The sequence below is a fragment of the Eschscholzia californica genome, unplaced genomic scaffold, assembly GCF_041429995.1.
Source record: "Eschscholzia californica isolate CP2 unplaced genomic scaffold, dmEscCali1.0.p SCAF_1, whole genome shotgun sequence".
In the NCBI taxonomy this organism is placed as follows: domain Eukaryota; kingdom Viridiplantae; phylum Streptophyta; class Magnoliopsida; order Ranunculales; family Papaveraceae; genus Eschscholzia; species Eschscholzia californica.
In genome coordinates, this window is record NW_028238198.1 from 5,843,547 (window position 1) to 5,863,016 (window position 19,470).

Genomic DNA, 19,470 nt, shown 5'->3' on the forward strand with positions numbered 1-19,470 from the left:
TAAAACCTGTCATTAGAGGTCTTAAAGTCCATTTCGAACACTAAAATCTTAGGAAGTTGTACTTCACTCGGCTATATTTTCCAGGAATCAAAACAAAAGTCTTGTCTAAGACTTTATTTGTCATGTGAATAGAAAGAAAAATGTGATCACATTATCTTCAAGGAAAGCCTTTTCTTATCTGAGAGTTTTTCCCTCTAAGGTTCAAAATTGCTATCAAATATAATTTTGTCTTGACTCATCGGTCATCCGAGTTATATTTCTATAAGGGCCCCACCGTCTTAACTTTGAAATAAAGTGTTTTGCTTAGAAAAAAAGAAGATTCTAATATTGATAACCAATGAAACAACTTAATTAATTTTTTATTTCTTATATATATTCATATTTTTATTCTAAATTTAAGAACATTTTTACGCGCAGATCATAAATATGTTCTAGATGACGAGTATCAAGTATATCCCGGAGTATATTGTTAATTTGATCACAACTCTTGTTCTTTTTCTATGCAACATTATGGGGGTTGTGGCCAAATTTTTGACAATATATGTGATTATTTTCAACTATTTTATCTGTATATTACTACCACTACCAGTGGATTTTGATTTGAATTGTATGATATACATATATATATTATACAATTTAGATATTAGAACCCAAACACAAGAAGTCTATAAGCACTCTCGTTTTTGAAACCAAGCGAAACTATATTTCATTCATAAGTAATACAATTACAAAGTTACATGGATGATATTGTTATTCCTCTGAGAACTATATGAGAGTTACATAAGATAAGTTAATAGAATTTTCGAATGTAAAGTGCCCCGTGAAGGGAAAGAAATTGACCAGACACATACTCAAAAAACCCTAAAAGTCAAAAGAGATCCTAAAGATCGGGAATTATAAAAGTCGACAACATAAAATAATATAATACAAATAAAATTGAAAATTAAAAGTAGTAAGATGATACAAGTATCAAGACCAATACGATGAAGAGATTACTTAGTCAATTCCCTTCTTTTAATTTTATTCTTTAACCCAGATCTTCGGTGATGTTCATGTACGAACCATAACCGAAGTCCATTTTCTCCTCTCCACGAATCACAACCATGAAAAGATCGACTATGAAACCTTCAGATCAGTCTCTAAATCCATTTTGGGAAGTTTTATAAGGCCTCCCCAATTTTGTTAAAAGGCCTCCCCATGAACCATTTTACTTGCTAAATTATCATTGAGGGGAGGCCTTTTAACAAAAATGATGGGCCCCTATAAAATCTCCCATCCATTTTTCACTCTTGGTAGTCTTATATTGGCACTCAAATCACGTGCATGTCCCACTGTAAAGTAATGACAGGTGGGCGAGCTTCAACCATCCAAATGTCCAGCAGAATGCTCTGATCGAATTATTATTAGTCATACACTCTCTTCTAACGTAGGTGTACAAAATGCTACGTTGTATTGTAGTAGTTAATACTAACTCCCAATGGTAATGTTAGTTTTGTACACCTTCGAGAATTGACCAATTTCTCCCGTCACTCAAAACACCAACAAAAATCGAGAATTGACCAGAAGCGATTTCTGGGTCTTACTTTCTCTCTCCTCTTTTGGATAAATTTTAAAGAGAAATGCTGTATAGAGCGACTCCCAAAAGGGAATTGAAAAGCGAGCAAATCCGGGTGAAACACGTGGCAATGCCAGTTGATTTCACGGGCTTCCTTGAAATTATATAACATTTACAGTTAAGTCCTAAATTTCAGTGTGTTTCTACTTAGGTCCCCGTCTAAAAATCAAATCTGGAACATTGAAGAACCCAGCAGCAGGTCTCCAACACGCCCAAACCCAACAACTCTCTTCTCTCTCTCGATTTTGGCATCTTGACTCTCTCTCTCTCTCACTAAAAGTTGGAAATTTGATTATTACCCCTTATCCTACTCATTTTAAAGCTTTGCCATTTGCTTCTTTATATTTATAGATTCATGCACTTTTAAATTATTTTTTGGTAGAGATATTATGAGGTAAAACTTAGGGTTTTATTATTACTACTCATAAAACCCAACTTATATATAGATTCTTCATGACTTTTAAATTATTTTTTGGTAGATTATTTCAAAATTCACCATTCACTTTCATAAACAACAATTCACATTTCACAATTCACCATGAACTCTAAACATATACTAATACAATAACAACTAAAACCTGTAACGTAAAAAGTATGTTTCTTAATAATTCTTCAACTCTATCTATCTTCAACTTCGGCAACTTAGATGTTCCAACTTCTTCATTCACCATTCTCATCGCTCTTGGAATCGAAGACGAAGAAGTCGAATGTCTTGAGTCAGCCCAAACACCCTGGATTGTCCACGAATCTCGATAGTTTCAAGACCATGTTTCCACCACCACAATGACATGGAATCTCTGGAAAAGTAATTCGAGACATACTGCAAAAAAAACAATAAGCCTCTACTAATCAGAAAATAAGAAGAAACAATCCACCGCCTAAATTGGAAGGGAAGGAGGAAGGCTTTGTAACTACTGTCTAGTTAATGCTCCCCCATGTTTAATCAATTTTAAGTTGAATAGTCAACTAACTCAAAGAAAAAGAATAGATTTGGATATCTTTCATCAGTCAAGTGGTAATAAACTACTAGTTTGAAATGGTTAGATGCCTGATCAGAAGTGACGCTAATTTTGTTCTTTTCACGAGAAATGGTAACTGCATCACCAAGAGCACCAGCTTTCCCACCAACTTTGATTCTCTCCTGGAGAAATTTCTCAAGTGAGGCAATGTCCATGATCTTGTCTTCGACTGGTTTCGCACAGTCTATTGTGAAAGTAATTGTCTTCTTCTTCCCCTTTGGGGCAGCTGTGTTTCCTCGACTCATCTTCTTCTTCTGTGCTTCAGCAATTCACGGAAAGAGAATGACTGCAAGTTGAACTCATGTACGCATATATCAAGCAAGTCGGTAACTAAAGCAATTTCATAGATGACTGCAAGTTATCATAAAATCAAAGCCAACTTTCTGTTTATTCATCCAACAGAAAACAATTTAATTCATGTCATGATATACCCCATTATATGAAAAATACCGTTCTAGATGCACGCATCTCCAGCATGAAGGTTTCTTGCGAATTTCTTACAGGTGAATCATTTATCTACAACAATATGAAGCTAGCACATCATAAATTTACAGATTGAGGTCTTTACTACTTGAGTTTGCATACAACACTCAGTCTCAGGTAGTTGAATAGGTAGAATCAGGCTACCCTAAGCCAATAAGCATAACAGTGTATGGAAACGAATGAAAGAAATCTCTCTACCCATCTACTTTCTTCTACAGAAGAAAACATTATGAACAACTGGCTATGTCTTTCGGGTATTTCCAATGATACAATATCTTTGACGATCGAAAAGGCATGAATCTTATCCTATTTGTTGACCAACTTGAAGAAGACAGTAAACATTTGAAGATAGCGTCTGGTTCATCAATACGGTAACCATAGTCGCCATTACCGTAAAGAGTGAAGACCAATAACATGAAGGTCTTGGTGATTTTCTCTGTGATAACTATCGATTTATAACAATTCACAGTCATGAGGTTTTCTAGTTTCTATCCCATTGAATTATGTTTCGAATGACACGACGAACTAAACGAAATGACTCAATCACATATAGCTATTTGTATTCATCTATCTTAAACACTATTCCTCTAGAAGTATAAATAAAAGAATTGTGTATATCGATCACGGGGCTATGAAACATAGATGATATATCGAATATTTGTGCATATAAACGAGTTAGCAATAGGCTATATAAATGGTAGACATAGCTTAAAAATAGTCCAAACTACCAATCAAATTCTATGAGAAAATTTATACTTTATAGAGAAATTGAGCATAATTCCTCAGAACCAAAGGACTACATGGATTTTCCTCAACCATCTTCTTATAATACTCTCCTGAATTCGCCTCGTCTTGGGCGTACTCTCTGAGCTTCATCGGACTAAAATCACCACCACCACCAAATTCCATTCATGCCTGATCCTAACATATAATCGTCGAAGATAGTTTGAAAAAGAAGTCATTTTCATCACAGAAAAAACTCTAAATAGAAAAAACCCTAAAAGTTTACCTCATCAAATCTTCTGAAATTTGTGGAGATAATTGCAACAAAAGCAACTCCGTGTTTCTTCGAAGAGATGGAACAGAAAGTCACCTTGAATTCTTGGGTTTGAGCATTTGGATCCGTTGAGTATTTGTTTAGAGAGACAAGGAGAGAGAGAGCTGAAAAATCGAGAGAGAGAGAGAGAAGAGAGCTGTTGGGTTTGGGCGTGTTGGAGACCTGCTGGTAGGTTCTCTTCAATGTAATAGGGAAATAATCTGACTCCAACGGTCCAGATTTGATTTTTAGACGGGGGACCTAAGTAAAAACACGCTGAAGTTTAGGACTTAACTGTAAATGTTATATAATTTCAAGGAAGCACGTGAAATCAATTTGCATTGCCACGTGTCGCACCCTGATTTGCTCGCTTTTCAATTCTCTTTTGAGGGTCGCTCTATACAGCATTTCTCATTTCAAAACCCATTTTTCATTTTATTCATTTTTAGTTAGTACTTTGTGATACTGAACAAAATTGATGTGTTTTAACTTTTAATTTCTCAAGCATTAGTTCTACTAATTTAGGGTTTTACTTGTGATTCTGAACAAAATTCATATCATTTGGGTAGGGATGTTGTTGTTATATATATATATATATATATATATATATATATAGACATGATTTAAATTAGGGAATTGTATATTTTGTGAAAACCCTCACCACATGTTGTATTTATTGATGTTCACTCACAGTGGTGAAGTGAGAAAATTCATTCCTCCTGAGGGAGGTTGTTGTAGATACCATATTAACAATGACATTAGGTTCAGAGTTAAACTTTGAACGAGAATTTGCGGTTGTAGTGCCAAACTTTGAAGGAGACCCTCTATACGAGAAGATAAAAGCTAAAAACAGAAAATTTAATTGGCAATCATTGGATCAAATTGATAAAGAAAGAGAGAGAGAGAGAGAGATAGGACATGCGCAATGAAAGGTTTAGACGTGTTCATCACTAGGACACTAATAAGCCCCGGAGGTTCGTCACACTTCAGAGAGTATGTACGCGCAAGTGGTGCAAATAGGAGTCGACTTATATACCACAGAGTTTCTTTGACTTCGCCCATGTAGGACTTAATTCAGCTCCCACTAAACTTAACAATCTACCATGTTTCAAATTTGATAGTTCGAAAATCAATCATTAACTAGGATTTGCATTTGAGCAAATATTTAGCTTTAAACTCAAGAGCTCCGCGAGAGAAACACTACGATACGTAGAACTAGACACAGGTCTAGTGGTTCCTACTAAAAATCACTTCCTTATAGAATCTCATCAAACCAACCTATATTTTCATACACACTCTCTCTCTATACCTTATATATAAAATATACTGTATATATATAGAAGCAGAAATCTAAACATGCCTAGACCCAGGAACATCAATCCATTGGAGTTGAAGCTCAATTTCACCAGATTCAACATTTTTCAACCTCAGACATAAATCTTGAACAACTTTGTTATTCTTTAACATAACCCGGCTTTCTTCACATAAGCAATTATCTCTGGTCGGGAGCACTCTCGTAATGATCGTATCACTTGGAATTCCTTCTAAATGCATTTTTACCACTTCTATAAATGGTTTTATGTCAAATTCAGCTTCACCCATTTTATCATCAAATGTAAATGTATCATGGTCGTATACTGCCTGCAACAACACCACATGGAACAAAACAACAACAAATAAGTATTATCAAATTAAATGAAACAAAGAAGTATATATATTGAGATAGCATTTGTTTTTTTGTAAGTCGTGAAATCTTAATATACTCGGAGACAGATTTCAGCATGTTTGTTTTTGTCTAACTCGTTCGAATGACCGATTTGTGTCACTAGGTCAGTTTTAGTCAGGAAGGTCAGATTCACGCGATTAGGAAAGATAAGTTCAAGTCAACTCTGACTTTGAAATTTGCATGAGGAGAAAGTCCAATTTCAGCAATGTTTTCACTAGCAGGCTTGTCACCACTTCTATTAAAACTAATCAAATTTCCATAGGTTAGCTAGTAGAAAAATAACTTACAAGTTTGATTGGAACATTTGGATCTTCAATACAGAGAGTCAGATCTTCGTTCCACTCAGGATTTAGGTTACGTTTTATCACACTGGTCCGCAATTTCTGCACATGATTTTGACAAGATTTTCACAAGATAAAGACGCAAGTAAAAAAAAAAAGCTAAATTTTCAAGAAAGAACACTAAAATACATTATTAACGTAAGCCCCAATTACTAGTGAAAACAGACCTGTTTACCCATTGTAAAGAAAATATAAGGATCGCTGCTGCGAAGATCACGAACGGCTAAATTGACTCCCCGAATGACTCTGATTCTGAGAAGACCTAACAGATTTTCCATTACAATGTCAGGTGATGAACTAAAAGAAGATGACGAAGAGAGAGAGACACAGAGATGAAGTAGCTGGGAGAAGGTAGAAAAAAGTGTTTTCATTTTGTGTTTGAATTTCTTAACTTCGAAGATTTTTCAAATTATTATGGGATTTCCACTGTTGGAGCCAAATTGTACTACCATATATATAGTCACCAAAAAGAAAAATATTGGGAAGTTCTATAGGCGCCTCCCTATAGTGATTTTCCATTTATATAAGATTAAATAATACCAAAATTAACTATCAACATCATCACTCTGTCATTTATCACATTTTCGAGAACTCTTTATATGATTCAAAATTCCAATTACTATTCTATAACATAATAGTAAACTTTGGGCCTTCTAAAAGTATTTTCTTGATTATTTTGAGTCAATGTACAGCTAACTGGCCAACCACTTGTTTGCTAAAGCTAAGTTATTGACGAAAGATGAATAGGACGACCAACTAAATGGCAAGTTGTCAAATGGTTGTAGTTTTCCGAGGATCTATTATTGGACTTTCATAACTTGTTTCGCCTAAGATCACGTAGATTATATGAAAGACAAAAAAAATCTTTAAAAAAAAAGGAAAAAGTTAAATTAACCAACTCAATTACTCAACCGGTATAAAATTATAAATACTTCATTAATATTAATTTTATTTTTTATTAAGTATTATATTTTTAAGCAAAAATGGAAACAAAGGAATGTGAACTAAAACAAGATGACGAAGAGAGAGAGAGAGAGAGAGAGAGAGAGAGAGAGAGAGAGAGAGAGATGAAGTAGCTAGGAGGAGAAGGTAGAAAAAGGTCTTTTGATTTTGTGTTTGAATTTCTTAACTTAGAAGATGTTTCATTTATATGGGATTTAACTGTTGGAGCCAAGTTGTACTACCACATATATATATATATATATATATATATATATATATATATATACAGTCACCGAAAGAAAAATATTTCATTTATATTGGATTGAATACCCAAAACTAATAATCAACATCCCTCTGTCATTTTTCTTCAAAAAAAACATCACTCTGTCATTTATCACATTTTTGAGATTACATGTTTCCAAGTATTCTACAACAAAATAGTAAACTTTGGCCTTCTAGAAATATTTTCTTGATTATTTTGAGTCAAAGAAAGTTTTAGGGCTTTCATAATTCTATTTGTGAAGTTCTTGTTATTTAATTATATATGTGGCAAATTCATTACAGACCATTATTTCTCCATAAATTTCAACTTCCATCACTTGAAAAATAATAGAGAATGGATAGGAGAATAAATTTTTTATGCTATGAATTTCAAAAGTCATTCTGATTATGGGCACATTATGAATAAATACGTGAATTGAGTAGATCAGATACCATCATCAAAAACATCATGGACGCTAAAAGGGCATATAAATCCTCATTCATATCTTTATTTTTTATATACTCTTTAGCACAAGTCAATAAATAACGAATTTTACCACCATTAAATCGAACCTATGAGTTCAAATTTGAGGTAATGTACAACTAATTGGCCAACCATTTGTTTGCTAAAGCTAACTTACGGGTGATAAATGAATAGTACAGCCAACTACATGGCAAATTGTCTAATGGATGTAGTTTTCGGGTATTCTATTATTGGATGTTCATTACTGATTTTGCCCAAGATTGCGTAGATTATGTAAAAGAAAAATGAATTCTTAAAAAAATAATTATTTACCAACTCAACCACTCCGTATGAATATGAAAAGACTTAATTTGTTAATATTGTTTTTATTTTCTATTAAGTATTATATTTTTAAGCAAAAATGGGGATAAATGAATGTCTAGTCAAGCCATATCTTTTTTATATATCCGTTTAGATCATTAAAAGTGACATATTTCTTGACTTTCATGTTTTATGCATACCTCTCCAATCACAATAAGATTAAGAAAAAATATTTCTACCTCAAAATCAAAAAAAAAAAAAAAAAGACAACATAGGGAAATAATTTTAAATATGTGGAGTTTACCTTAGTCGAACTATTACATGTGTCTTTTTTTTGTTTGAGATACAGAGTTCAAGTCTTACTTATCGCATCTTATTGATGTATCAATGTCTGTTTAATGACTATCGTAGTCAACCTAAAGCAAAATATATAATTTTGTTGAACTCAGTTTCTACTTCATCAAATTTTAAAACACGCACTTAACAATGCTGATATAGGGGCTCCCTGTTGCACTCCTTCGCACACTCTTCCATATTAGACAAAATTCTTGTCTTATTCGCTACCTAATCATGGGAGTGTACGAGGAGGATCATATATCATTTTCCTAAGGGGGCATGCCCAACCTAGAAGTCCATCCAAAGATTCACAGTCCATAAGCCTATTAATTATGAGATTTTTGTGTTTTGTAAGTCAACTAGGTATAACCCTCCTCAACAAAAAAAAAAAAAACTAGGTATAACCCGTGCCTACGGTACGGTGAAACTCTTATGTGAAATACATCAAATTGTGACTGAGAGTTTGAATTATCAATTTCAACGTAGTTCTCTTGTAACCATGTGCCTTTAGTATAACTTCCGATATGCGCACATAAGTTCAAAGGGTTAATTTATTCTCTAACTCATATATTCCTCCCTAATTTTAAGAAAAACTCCGCCAAACCTACCCAATAGTACAATGTCAAAATCACTATAGTTGGCTGAAAAATAACACATAATTTTTTCAAACATGATTTATGTCCAACGAATATTCCGGCTTGTAATTTTTTTCTTCTTTTGTAAATATATATTGATATTTGTTTTGACCCTATCATCGAATTTGTATATTCAGATGTATCATCAAACTCATTCCGAATTACAAACCGATCTCATGAAGTTATCTTCTTTGAAAAATTAAGACAAAACTCAAAATTACGAACAAAATCGCAATAATATTTTGCTTTAAGAACAATTTACATTCCTTCAGCAGAAAAAAAGAAAAAAGAACTTACATTAAATGTATCTCATAATATTGCATTATTAAATATATCTACTAATATATTGTTCTTGAATGAGTGATTTCCTTTGCTTACCCACAAAAGCAAGCAACACCATTCCTATGGAGTATGGTCTATATCACAGTTGTTGCAAGCACCACCATTACTATGGAGTATGTTCCATATCACAGTTGTTGCTCTTACTGCTATTGTCACCAACGCTTCCATTAACAACATCAAAACCATGCCTGCCAAGAAAAGTATGCAAATACAATTTAATGCACTACAATAGTTTTAAGCGAAGTACAAGAAGTTAACGTACCACACTATCGACAAAGGCACGTAAAATTTTCGTGTTCAACTATTCAAATTTCGTATGTCAGTCGCTTAATGTAGTAATCTCTAAAGAGCAATTAGAACTAAGGTATTCAATAAACTACATGAACCAAATCTTACCTTCAAACTATAAAACCTTGGGGTCTTGAACTTACCAGTGGGGATAACAAATGTGATATCGAACCGGTAGAAAAGAGCAGGGCCGGTCCTGTGATTTCGGAGGCCCGAAACAAGTTTAAAGAATGTGGCCCCAATCACAATAAAAAAAATCGTATATTTGAACTTCTACGTTTTCCTTACACTTAATATCGAGTGTAAAACCGGCTCAGATTCGAAGAGAGTATTAGTCGGTTTTTAGTCGAACTTTCAATTCAGTGGTTCAACGAGATTCATAAGAAAAAAAAGTTAAGGCAGAATTGTTGCGGTAATGGAGGTTTGATAGTGATTTGTGAGAAACTAGACGAAGACAAAAAGAACGAGTCAAACCAATTGTCTAATTTTATGTAAGAATTAATTGTGCTCATAATGCAACTTTCAATATTTGTAGGCTTGTAGCAATTGGTGTGTCATATTAAACTAATGCTATATAAAAAAAAATTCAGTTTACATAAGATAATAGTTCATTTATTGTTGTATAATACTAATTGTTTTGAGTATGTTATTAAATTTGCAAAATAAAAGTTTATAGTTAATAGTTGATAGCTCAATTGGTAAGTACTTTAGGTCCTAAATTCAATTCCCAACAGATGTGAAATTTGTAGTTTATAAAATTTGGATTATTAAAGTACAAATAAAATAGTTTGATTATATTTTTAATGATTTCGTGGTAAACCTTTCAAAAATGACAAGAACAATAATAAAAATTATATTTATAATAATATCAATAATAATAATGAGTGTGGTTATAGTGATAACAATAAATGAAAATTACAATATTACCAGGGGTATGTATCAAATAAATCAGAGTAAGAAGTCAAACAAAACAAAGAGGGAGTCAGAGAGAAAGGTGGGAGAGATATAGTATGAGACATACTAGAGGAGAGGAGATATCGCCAACCGTGTGAAAGACTTTATTGTGGACCCTTACTTTGTTGGGTTATTTTCCTAATAGCTCCCAACTTTGTGACCAGCTTCCCGCCTGGCCCCCTAAATTAGCAAAAATACCCATATGGCCCCCTTTTTCAGTTATCTTTAACTTTCTGTTACTCTCTCTCCTCCATCTCTTTTTCTCTCTCTGCCAAGTCACGCCACATCATCATCTTCTCCGGCATAAGTCGCCGGCCGGCCAAATTTCCGGCCGGCGACCTTCAATTTTTTTTTTTTATTTTCTCTCTCTCAAAAAAAAAAAAACTTTTTTTTTCTCTCACATCTGGTCTGTTCATCACGAACAGACCTTCGGCGAAGGGAAACCCCCTTCGCCGGAGTTTAGAGAGAGAAAGATGTGAGAGAAAAAAAAAATTTAAGAGAGAGAGAGAGAGAATAAAAAAAAAATTTGAAGGTCGCCGGCCGGCGACTTATGCCGGAGAGAATAACGGAAAGTTAAAGATAACTGAAAAAGGGAGTCATATGGGTATTTTTGCTAATTTAGGAGGTCAAGCATGAAGCTGGTCACAAAGTTGGGGGCTATTAGGGAAATAACCCTACTTTGTTTTAATCCAATCATGTTAGACCAACATTATTGTGGTCCTATTTCTCAAAAAGAAAACATTGTTGTGGCCCTTTTCTATAGCTTTTACTTGAGATTTTAGAGGCACCTCAAGTCAGATTTCTCTTAGATGTGGCCCTTAGATTTGGGGGCCCAAAGCAACGCTTTGTTCGCTTTGGGCCCAGGGTCGACCCTGGAAAAGAGAATCACATATTTTTTCCTAGAAGCTTCACTTGTATCATCAAGCAATCAAAAAGTTCATTAATACATCAACCTGTGAAGAATATATGAATTATAAAGTGCTTCAGCGGTAAACAGAAACTGCCAACAATATCCAATTAACTTGAACTTTCAAGAAAAAAAGTTACAAATTATCATAAAGCAATGTACACTATAACATCTTCATAAAGAAACCATATGACTGATTTTCAAACACATAAGGCGCTAAGGCTATGTTTATGAAACATTTTCATGACCCGAGTAACTTGTACACTATAACATCTTCATAAAGAATCATACATGTAAGATAAGATCGAGTTTGAAGTACATATTTACCTTTTTCATGTCATCCAAAAGATTTGACTGAGACCAAATAGAGTAGTGAGCACTGTGCATAACCCTAAAACAGAATAGACAAATTAATCGGAGATTTTTTTCATAATAGATTTTATATTCAAATCTTCACGAAGAAACATGAGAATAGAGTAGTGAGCTCAACCCTGAAATGGAATAGACATAGGTTTGATATGAGAAAAATTTTCATAATATATTTCGTATTCAAAATTAGTAAAATCTATTTTTTTTTTTTTTTAATTAGTAAAATCTAAATTGATACTAACACTAATATAGCATCGAACACTATTACAAGTTTTGATCATATGGTTATTATGCCCAAGGAGACGCAAGCCAAAGTTCTATACAACATAAATCAAGCACTTTCAAGAAAATGAAAAGCGCCATTACCATAGCTTGATTGAACTTATTTTGTTCAAATAGATAGAATTCCAAAAACATAATCAGAATAATAAAATTATATCATATAGATAGATGGTTTTAATCCAAAGGGAACTAATCAGAACACAGGGTATGTAAGATGTTCATCTCCATCTAACTACAGGAAGAAGAAGAAGCCCCTACCCAAATCTCTAGATAGAAGGTACCTACAACAAAATCACTTCCACCTTTTGGTAATAAAACATTAAACCCTAATGGTTCCAAATAGACATCTTACATATTATTCATGAATATGCGTGACAACTTGACTATTGAGAACCAGAAATTGAATAATATCATCCAAATGCCGGTGAACTACAGTAAGAATATATTATATGGAGTTATGGACCATTCCACTCATTACGTGACACGGACAAGTTACGAACACTAACACCTTACCAAATTGTACTTAACTCGACTATGATTTCTAAGAATCAAAACAGAAATCTTGTCTAAGGCTTTATTTGTCATGTGAATAAAATGAAAAATGTGATCACATTATTTTCGAGGAAAACCTTTTCTTTTCTGGAAGTTTTCCCCTCTACACCTTAAAATTGCTATCAAATACAGTTTCGTGTTGACTCATTTGTCATCCGCGTATTTATATCAGGCCCCACCGTCCTAACTTTGAAATGAAATGTTTTGCTTTAAAACAAAAGGAGACTCTAATATTAGTAAGCAATGAGTCCACTTTATTAATTTTTAAATTTCTTATACATATTTATATTTTTGCTCTAACTTTAAGAACATTTTTGCGCATAGTCGCGTAGATCATAAACATGTTCTAGATGATGAGTCTCAGTTATATTTGGGGGTATCTTGCTAATTTGATTCGCAACTCTTGCTTTTTTTTTTGCAACACTACCCGGGTGTGGCTAAATTTTCAACTATATATGTGAATTATTTTCAACTTAAAATTTTATTACTATATTACCACTAATAGTGGATTTTGACTTGAATTATACGAATTACCCAAACACAAAAAATTCTAAAGGCACTTATCTTGGCAACCAAATCACGTGCTTGTCCCCTCTGTAAAGCAATGACACGTGGGTGAGTATCAACCTTCAAAATGTCCAGCAGAATGCTCTGATCGAGTTATTATTAGTCATACACTCTTCTAACGAAGGTGTACAAAATGCGACGTTGTGTCGTAGTGTTATAACCTCCCAATGGTAATGTTGGTTTTGTACACCGTCGTTATCGGTTTGAGTATACAGAATATAATAATCTGGTTTTGATTCTGGAAATGTAATAAGTTTATCTGAAACTCTGGATACTTCTCTAGTCACTCAAAACACCAACAAAAATCGAGAATTGACTAGAAGCGATTTCTGGGTCTTACTTTCTCTCTCCTCTTTTGGGTAAACCTAAAAACCCATTTTATTTTTCTTTGTTTTGGGTTCTTTAGTATTGTTAATTTAGTTACTTTGATATATTGATGTGTTTTAATTTCTCAAGCATTAGTTCTACTAATTTAGGGTTTAGGGTTTTACTTGTGATTCTGAACAAAATTCATATCATTTGGGTTGGGTTGGGTTGTTATTGTTATATACATAGACATGATTTATGGAGTATTAGGGAATTGTATTAGGGAAAATTCATTCCTCTTGAGGGAGGCTGTTGTAGATAGCATATTAGCAATGACATTAGGTTCAAATTTCAGCTCAGCTAAATGTGAGTACCAGTGGCTTGGTTGAGAATTTGCGGTTGTAGTGCCAAATTTTGAACGAGACCCTTTATACGAGAACATAAAAGCTAAAAAAATGAAAATTTAGTCCGCAACCATTGGATCAAATTGATATAAAAAAGAGAGAGATACGACATCACGCGCAATGAAAGGTCGAGAGATGTTCATCACTAGGAATCTAATGAGCCTTAGAGGCTCGTCATGTTATTCACAGAGTATGTGTGTGGAAGTGGTGCAAATGAATGCAAGTAAGAGTCTACTTACTTATATACCACAGAGTTTCTTTGATTTTGGCCATGTAGGACTTAAATTCAGCTCCCACTGAACTTAACCATCTACCATGTTTTAAGTTTGATAGTTCGAACATCAATCATTCACTAGGATTTGCATTTGAGCAAACTTTAGCTTTAAACTCAATAGCTCCACGAGAGAAACACGACGATACGTAGAACTAAAACATAGGAAGAGTAGAGTCTGCTGAGAACTTCAAATAATGTTTACAGGTAATACCAGTTGGAACTTTAGGTATGTAGAGAAAGGGCGTGCCGTAGGTAGTAGTAGTAGTAGGGATCCCCTAGGTGGTGGTAGGGCAGGTTAGTGCTGGCACCACCACCACCTCCACCACATGCCATATGCTCGTGAAATGGGTAAGCGGTGAGCCTCCTGTTAAGCTAATTTAGAAGTTAGGGTACATGGGATGGGAAGTACTACATCACCTAAATAATAGAGGTGGCAACAATCTTTCTATGTGGAAAGTGTACTGCACTCTATTGGTACAAAAAGGCCTTCGAGGAAAAGCCCATAGGCTGATACAAAATGGTTGTTAAATCTTAAACGGAAGCAAAGGCAATATTGTCGAGAGGGCTCTCTAATACTATAGCTTCCTAGTTTTTCTCTCTACACATTATGTTAATTGCTTTCCGTTAGATATGTTACTCAAACCCGTTTTAATGTGATGGGCTCCTTGTTCTTGGTAATTTTTGCATCCAGTAGTTGAATGACTGTAAAATTGTAAAAAGCAGTTGTTATCCTAAGAGTTATATTGTCATCATTTTTTGCTTGAATTCTGCAACTGATTTCTTATAGTATCTGTCAAAATTCTGTTAAAAATGGAAAAATGGTACTTGTTTTCAATGAATCAATATTAACAATCTCTGAAATTCATTCCAGATAATGCTGCAAATAAGTGATGCCTCAGATGTTCTGTAGTTTCTTAAGCCATTTGCTAGTACAAACTCTTCACTGTGTATAGCCAAATGACAAGTATTTCAAGGTAAGACACCCTGGAGTACTCAACCTTCATACTTGTAATTTCTAACATTTCTTCTGTTAGCTATCCTGCAACTTATGTTACAAACGGAGATCCGTCTTTTGTGTTTTTTACTTCAATTTTCAGCTTTTAGACATGACAAGTATGAGTGTGTAATCAGATTATCAAACCTTTTAGAGAACCGATACCAAAAGTAGGTGCCATTTAGTGTCAGGCTGGGCATATACTAGATCTAAGATCTTCCGAAAAGCATTTAAATCTTGAGAACTATTACCTAAAGTGCAACGTGCGTGCATTGAATCTTTGTTTCCTTTTAAAATGTTAGACATCCCTGAATTTAGTTTTTCCTATTTTACTAGTTCATCTTTTGTTTGGTGTCTCTTCTTGATTTTGCTCACATGTATCAGCATAGGTCGTCTCCTAATATACATGAACTGCATATTTCCCCGCATTCAAAAAAATCATCTTGCGAAGATTTACGGCGAGTTTCTTTTAATGTGGCTGTCCATAACCTAAGGCGTTCCCCTAAAAGTATAACTATTGTGCATGGGAAATATCATACATGCTATCCGGCTTGGATAGCATTAGCCATGCCTATGAGAATTGAGAACGAACCTTCATCATCGCCCCCAGAAGATGCCTCAAGCATTAGTAATGGAGCTGAACCCAAGTCTCCAGACGCGAATGTTCCTACCGAACAATTAGCGCCTAAAGAGGTAACTTTCCAAAATCTTCAACCCACATTAATTCATTCTCAAAATCATATTTAGTAGTAGTATAGTACGTGCCTTCAGCTTTCTATTATGTAATGGTTTATATTTACGTACTGAATTGAGTTCAATTGCTAGTTCTTTCCTATTTTTTTCCGTTTTTTTACTCCAAAATATTCCTATGGTGGGATCTTGTTATTTACTAATTATTGGTGACATCTACCGTTATCCCTTGACAGCTGATATCACTGCTTGCTGATTCTGAAAGGTCAAAGCTTATCAGAAAACTGAGTGAAGCTAATCAACACAATAGGTTCCTCAAACGACAGGTTTGTGGGATTTCTGCTGACATCATTCTATGAGTAATGTTGGTGAGTCTTATCATCTTCGGATTTAGATGATAGAAATCAAGGGGTGGAATCTTGAAACTTGACCTTCCGGTATCCCAATCTTTAGATCCTGAAATTGTATTGCAAATATATTGCAATCTGATTTCAGTATTCTTACTTTCTTTCTGAGAAGAAAATGGTATTGGATGCTTCATATTCTGCAGTACAATTATACAACCAGTCACCACTGATTGCTTTTGTGATCGCCAACAGTTTCCGTGACGAATATGCTTAACCGAAAGCCATTAAGTTGGCCTTCAAATACTAAACTCACGTCCATTTTATTCCCATTGAACGTCCTAAGTCTTGTAACAACATAAAAGGCACGAGACTTTTTCTTGGCGTGTTCCAGGGGCGATGCCATCTTGGGGCCTCTGGGGTCACATGCCCCCACAGCCCCAAGTTGGAAATCCATTTTACTAGTGACCATTTTATGAGAAGAGTATTACTATTAAGGCCAACAAAGTTGCTAAGTCCAAACCTAACTATACAAGCATGGAATGATGTCTTAGTACTTTTGGATACCAATGAACTTTCACTACATTTATTTATTGTTCTTTATTTACTTTTTGTATTTGACTTATCCGATTTTGTATTTTTGTTTAGTAAAAGTTCAGTTAGCCTTGAATTCAAATTAAAACATTATAGATTTTCGAAAGGCACAGTAGGATGATCGAGTATGTTAACATCTACTGTTATTAGCTACTGTTCGTATAAGTTCGAGTATGTCATTTCCTTACTAATTATAAAAAAAAATAAAACAAAAAATTATCTATTTTGAAATTGTACATAAAGTAACAACAAATGAGTATTATTATTTTAGTGTCGAGTAGTTTTCTTATAAATTTTTATATCACTCTAGGGGCACTTATCAATAGATAATAACAAGTCTTTCCAATCCAACCGTACTGGAGTTCTTGCAAGAAAATATTTGAGGAGAAGTGTATCTCTATATACTTGTCACTTGGCTTCAAAAAGAAAAAGACATTCAAACTAATCCTACTTGTTACAATTTTCATAATAATGAGTGTGACTGTGTGGTATCCAATATCAGTATAAAATTTGACAATCAAATAGAAGAGGAGTGGATAGGTGATAACTGGATTGCTTCTCTTGAAAAATTGTGTTTGATACTAGTTATAATGTAATCATTATTCAATAAATTCAAGAGATAAAAATTTGTGAAGAGTAACTATGTATGTTTTTTAGTCATGTATTACAAAACACCGGTTATGATTATTCTTTTTATGATCTTTTTATGATTTTGAAATGTTACTTGTTTTCATAGAAGAAAGTGCCCCCATGTAAGAAATGTTCTGGCCTCGCCACTGGCGTGTTCTGATCATTTTTATTTCTTTGCAGCTGCAAATAAAGGAAGATGCTTTACTTAACTTTAAAAGTGACCTTGCTGTTATGGAACTTGAAATTCAGGTACAGATTGTTCATAACTACGATGGTGTTTTTAATTTCTCATTGTCTGAATCTGACTTGTATGACAGTATGACTTAGAAATCTGGATCGAGTCAATTCAAACCTCGAGTTAGACTCCAGATCTGACTTAGAAAAAGAAAATATTACCTACATCCTTCTCTACTTGGTTTTTTTTGTTGTTATACGAATGAATGAATGCATTTAATCCTCCTAGAATTGATTATGCCTGTGGAAAAATACAACACATATCTATGATTAAGAGTTTTGTTATAATTGAAGATGGGGAACTATACAACTATTTTTACTTTTTATTCCATTTTAACACAAGTTTTTGCTGCTGATTTTTCTTGACTTCACCAATTGTTGAGCATTTAGTGAAGTAAATATTGTAAAAAACTTAAACTACAATAGTGGAGGAACATATGCACTTCCGAAATTCTTTTTGTATAATCGAAGTGCTTCAAAATCCGTCCATTGGGTATATAAAGTAAGTCATGTAGAACGTCGAGAAGATCAACCAATATCCTCTTCGAATAGTGATTTAGACTTCAGCATCTTGACATCTTGTTTCTTAGAGGTTCTGATTTATATTCTTTTGAGCAGAGTTTGGTCAGTATAGCAGAAGAAATAGCTAAGACTGGTATTCAGCCAGGTTCAAGGAAGATAAACGGGAAATACATCCATTCTCATCTAATCTCTAAATTGGAAGGTAAAATTATATTTTATTTATTCTTTAATTTTATGATTTGTTTTGTAGCTTTTATTCATATGCAGACTTAATTTATTTGTCCCAATGATTTATCAAATCCATTTATATGTATATATTTTCCATGGAACCAAGGTTTTTCGTAAGTCTTCCTCTCTTAACAGTTTCATGTTTTCTTGTATCTCCCATGAAGCTGTGCACAAAAAATTGGCGAACCAAATAAAGGATGTGGAGATCGTACAGTCCAAGGAAGTTAGGGTACTTTGGCACGGCATGGCTGAGGTGAGTCGACTCCACCGGGCTAACAGAGATTGTATGACGGGCAGACCTGTGACTAAGCTAACTTGGAATTTAGCCCCGGGCTAGCTTACTGACAGCTTCCGATTAAACAGCCCTTGTACATTAAAAAAAATCGGGTTTATAATTGTTCTGAAACATGGGTTTGTTCGGGTATCAGAGTGTGCAAGTAATGGGATCATTTGATGGTTGGAATCAAGGTGAAGACTTGTCGCCGGAGTACACTGGTTCTCTCTCAGAGTTCTCAACTACATTACTGCTCAGACCTGGACGGTATTACCCTTTACATCTCTTCTCTCGCTTTGGTGTACCTGCTAAAATTGAAATATCTTTATATGGATGAAAGGTATGAGATCAAATTCATGGTGGATGGAGAGTGGCGGTTATCATCGGAACTACCAACTATAGGTGAAGGAATGATGGAAAATAACTTGTTGATTGTTGAATAATCACCAGGGGATGAAGAAATTGTTGTAAAACATTTTTATCCTTTCATATATATAAATGCTCTTTTCGGCTTTCCAACGAAAAAGATTGTGATTC

At 34.1% G+C, this 19,470-nt stretch overlaps 2 protein-coding genes and 1 long non-coding RNA gene across 4 annotated transcripts; 1 reads left to right on the top strand and 2 right to left on the bottom strand.

Moving 5' to 3' along the window:
• Positions 1-2,378: 2,378 nt before the first annotated feature.
• On the bottom strand, positions 2,379-4,330 carry LOC147563576 (uncharacterized). 2 transcript variants are annotated; one of them, XR_015224831.1, is made up of 3 exons: positions 4,127-4,330; positions 3,085-4,038; positions 2,379-2,435 (listed from the first exon to the last, which is right to left on the bottom strand). It is a non-coding gene; the product is annotated as an uncharacterized LOC147563576 (long non-coding RNA). The 2 variants fall into 2 exon arrangements; XR_015224835.1 differs by lacking the exon at positions 2,379-2,435 and having other exon boundaries at positions 2,876-3,150; positions 3,874-4,038; positions 4,127-4,315.
• A 1,063-nt stretch (positions 4,331-5,393) lies between these two features.
• LOC147563577 (GTPase activating protein 1-like) lies at positions 5,394-6,645 on the bottom strand. Its single transcript, XM_086664793.1, has 3 exons — positions 6,388-6,645; positions 6,167-6,262; positions 5,394-5,794 (listed from the first exon to the last, which is right to left on the bottom strand). Exons 1-3 carry the CDS (start codon positions 6,589-6,591, stop codon positions 5,504-5,506), a joined length of 591 nt encoding a protein of 196 aa, XP_086520919.1. The 5' UTR covers positions 6,592-6,645; the 3' UTR covers positions 5,394-5,503.
• A 7,004-nt stretch (positions 6,646-13,649) lies between these two features.
• On the top strand, positions 13,650-19,459 carry LOC147563578 (PROTEIN TARGETING TO STARCH (PTST)). Its single transcript, XM_086638833.1, has 9 exons — positions 13,650-13,798; positions 15,295-15,397; positions 15,807-16,110; positions 16,344-16,433; positions 17,856-17,924; positions 18,528-18,633; positions 18,824-18,912; positions 19,088-19,200; positions 19,274-19,459. Exons 2-9 carry the CDS (start codon positions 15,381-15,383, stop codon positions 19,374-19,376), a joined length of 891 nt encoding a protein of 296 aa, XP_086494959.1. The 5' UTR covers positions 13,650-13,798; positions 15,295-15,380; the 3' UTR covers positions 19,377-19,459.
• Positions 19,460-19,470: the final 11 nt, after the last annotated feature.

Bases quoted from the DNA above. Each gene is read 5' to 3' on its own strand.
- LOC147563578 (XM_086638833.1), top strand. The intron at 16,111-16,343 runs GTAACTTTCCAA...ATCCCTTGACAG, and splicing joins AACAATTAGCGCCTAAAGAG to CTGATATCACTGCTTGCTGA. The intron at 17,925-18,527 runs GTACAGATTGTT...TCTTTTGAGCAG, and splicing joins TTATGGAACTTGAAATTCAG to AGTTTGGTCAGTATAGCAGA.
- LOC147563577 (XM_086664793.1), bottom strand. From the start codon at position 6,591: ATGAAAACACTTTTTTCTACCTTCTCCCAGCTACTTCATCTCTGTGTC. The intron at 6,263-6,387 runs GTCTGTTTTCAC...AATCATGTGCAG, and splicing joins TCTTTACAATGGGTAAACAG to AAATTGCGGACCAGTGTGAT. The intron at 5,795-6,166 runs GTAAGTTATTTT...GTGTTGTTGCAG, and splicing joins CAAATGTTCCAATCAAACTT to GCAGTATACGACCATGATAC.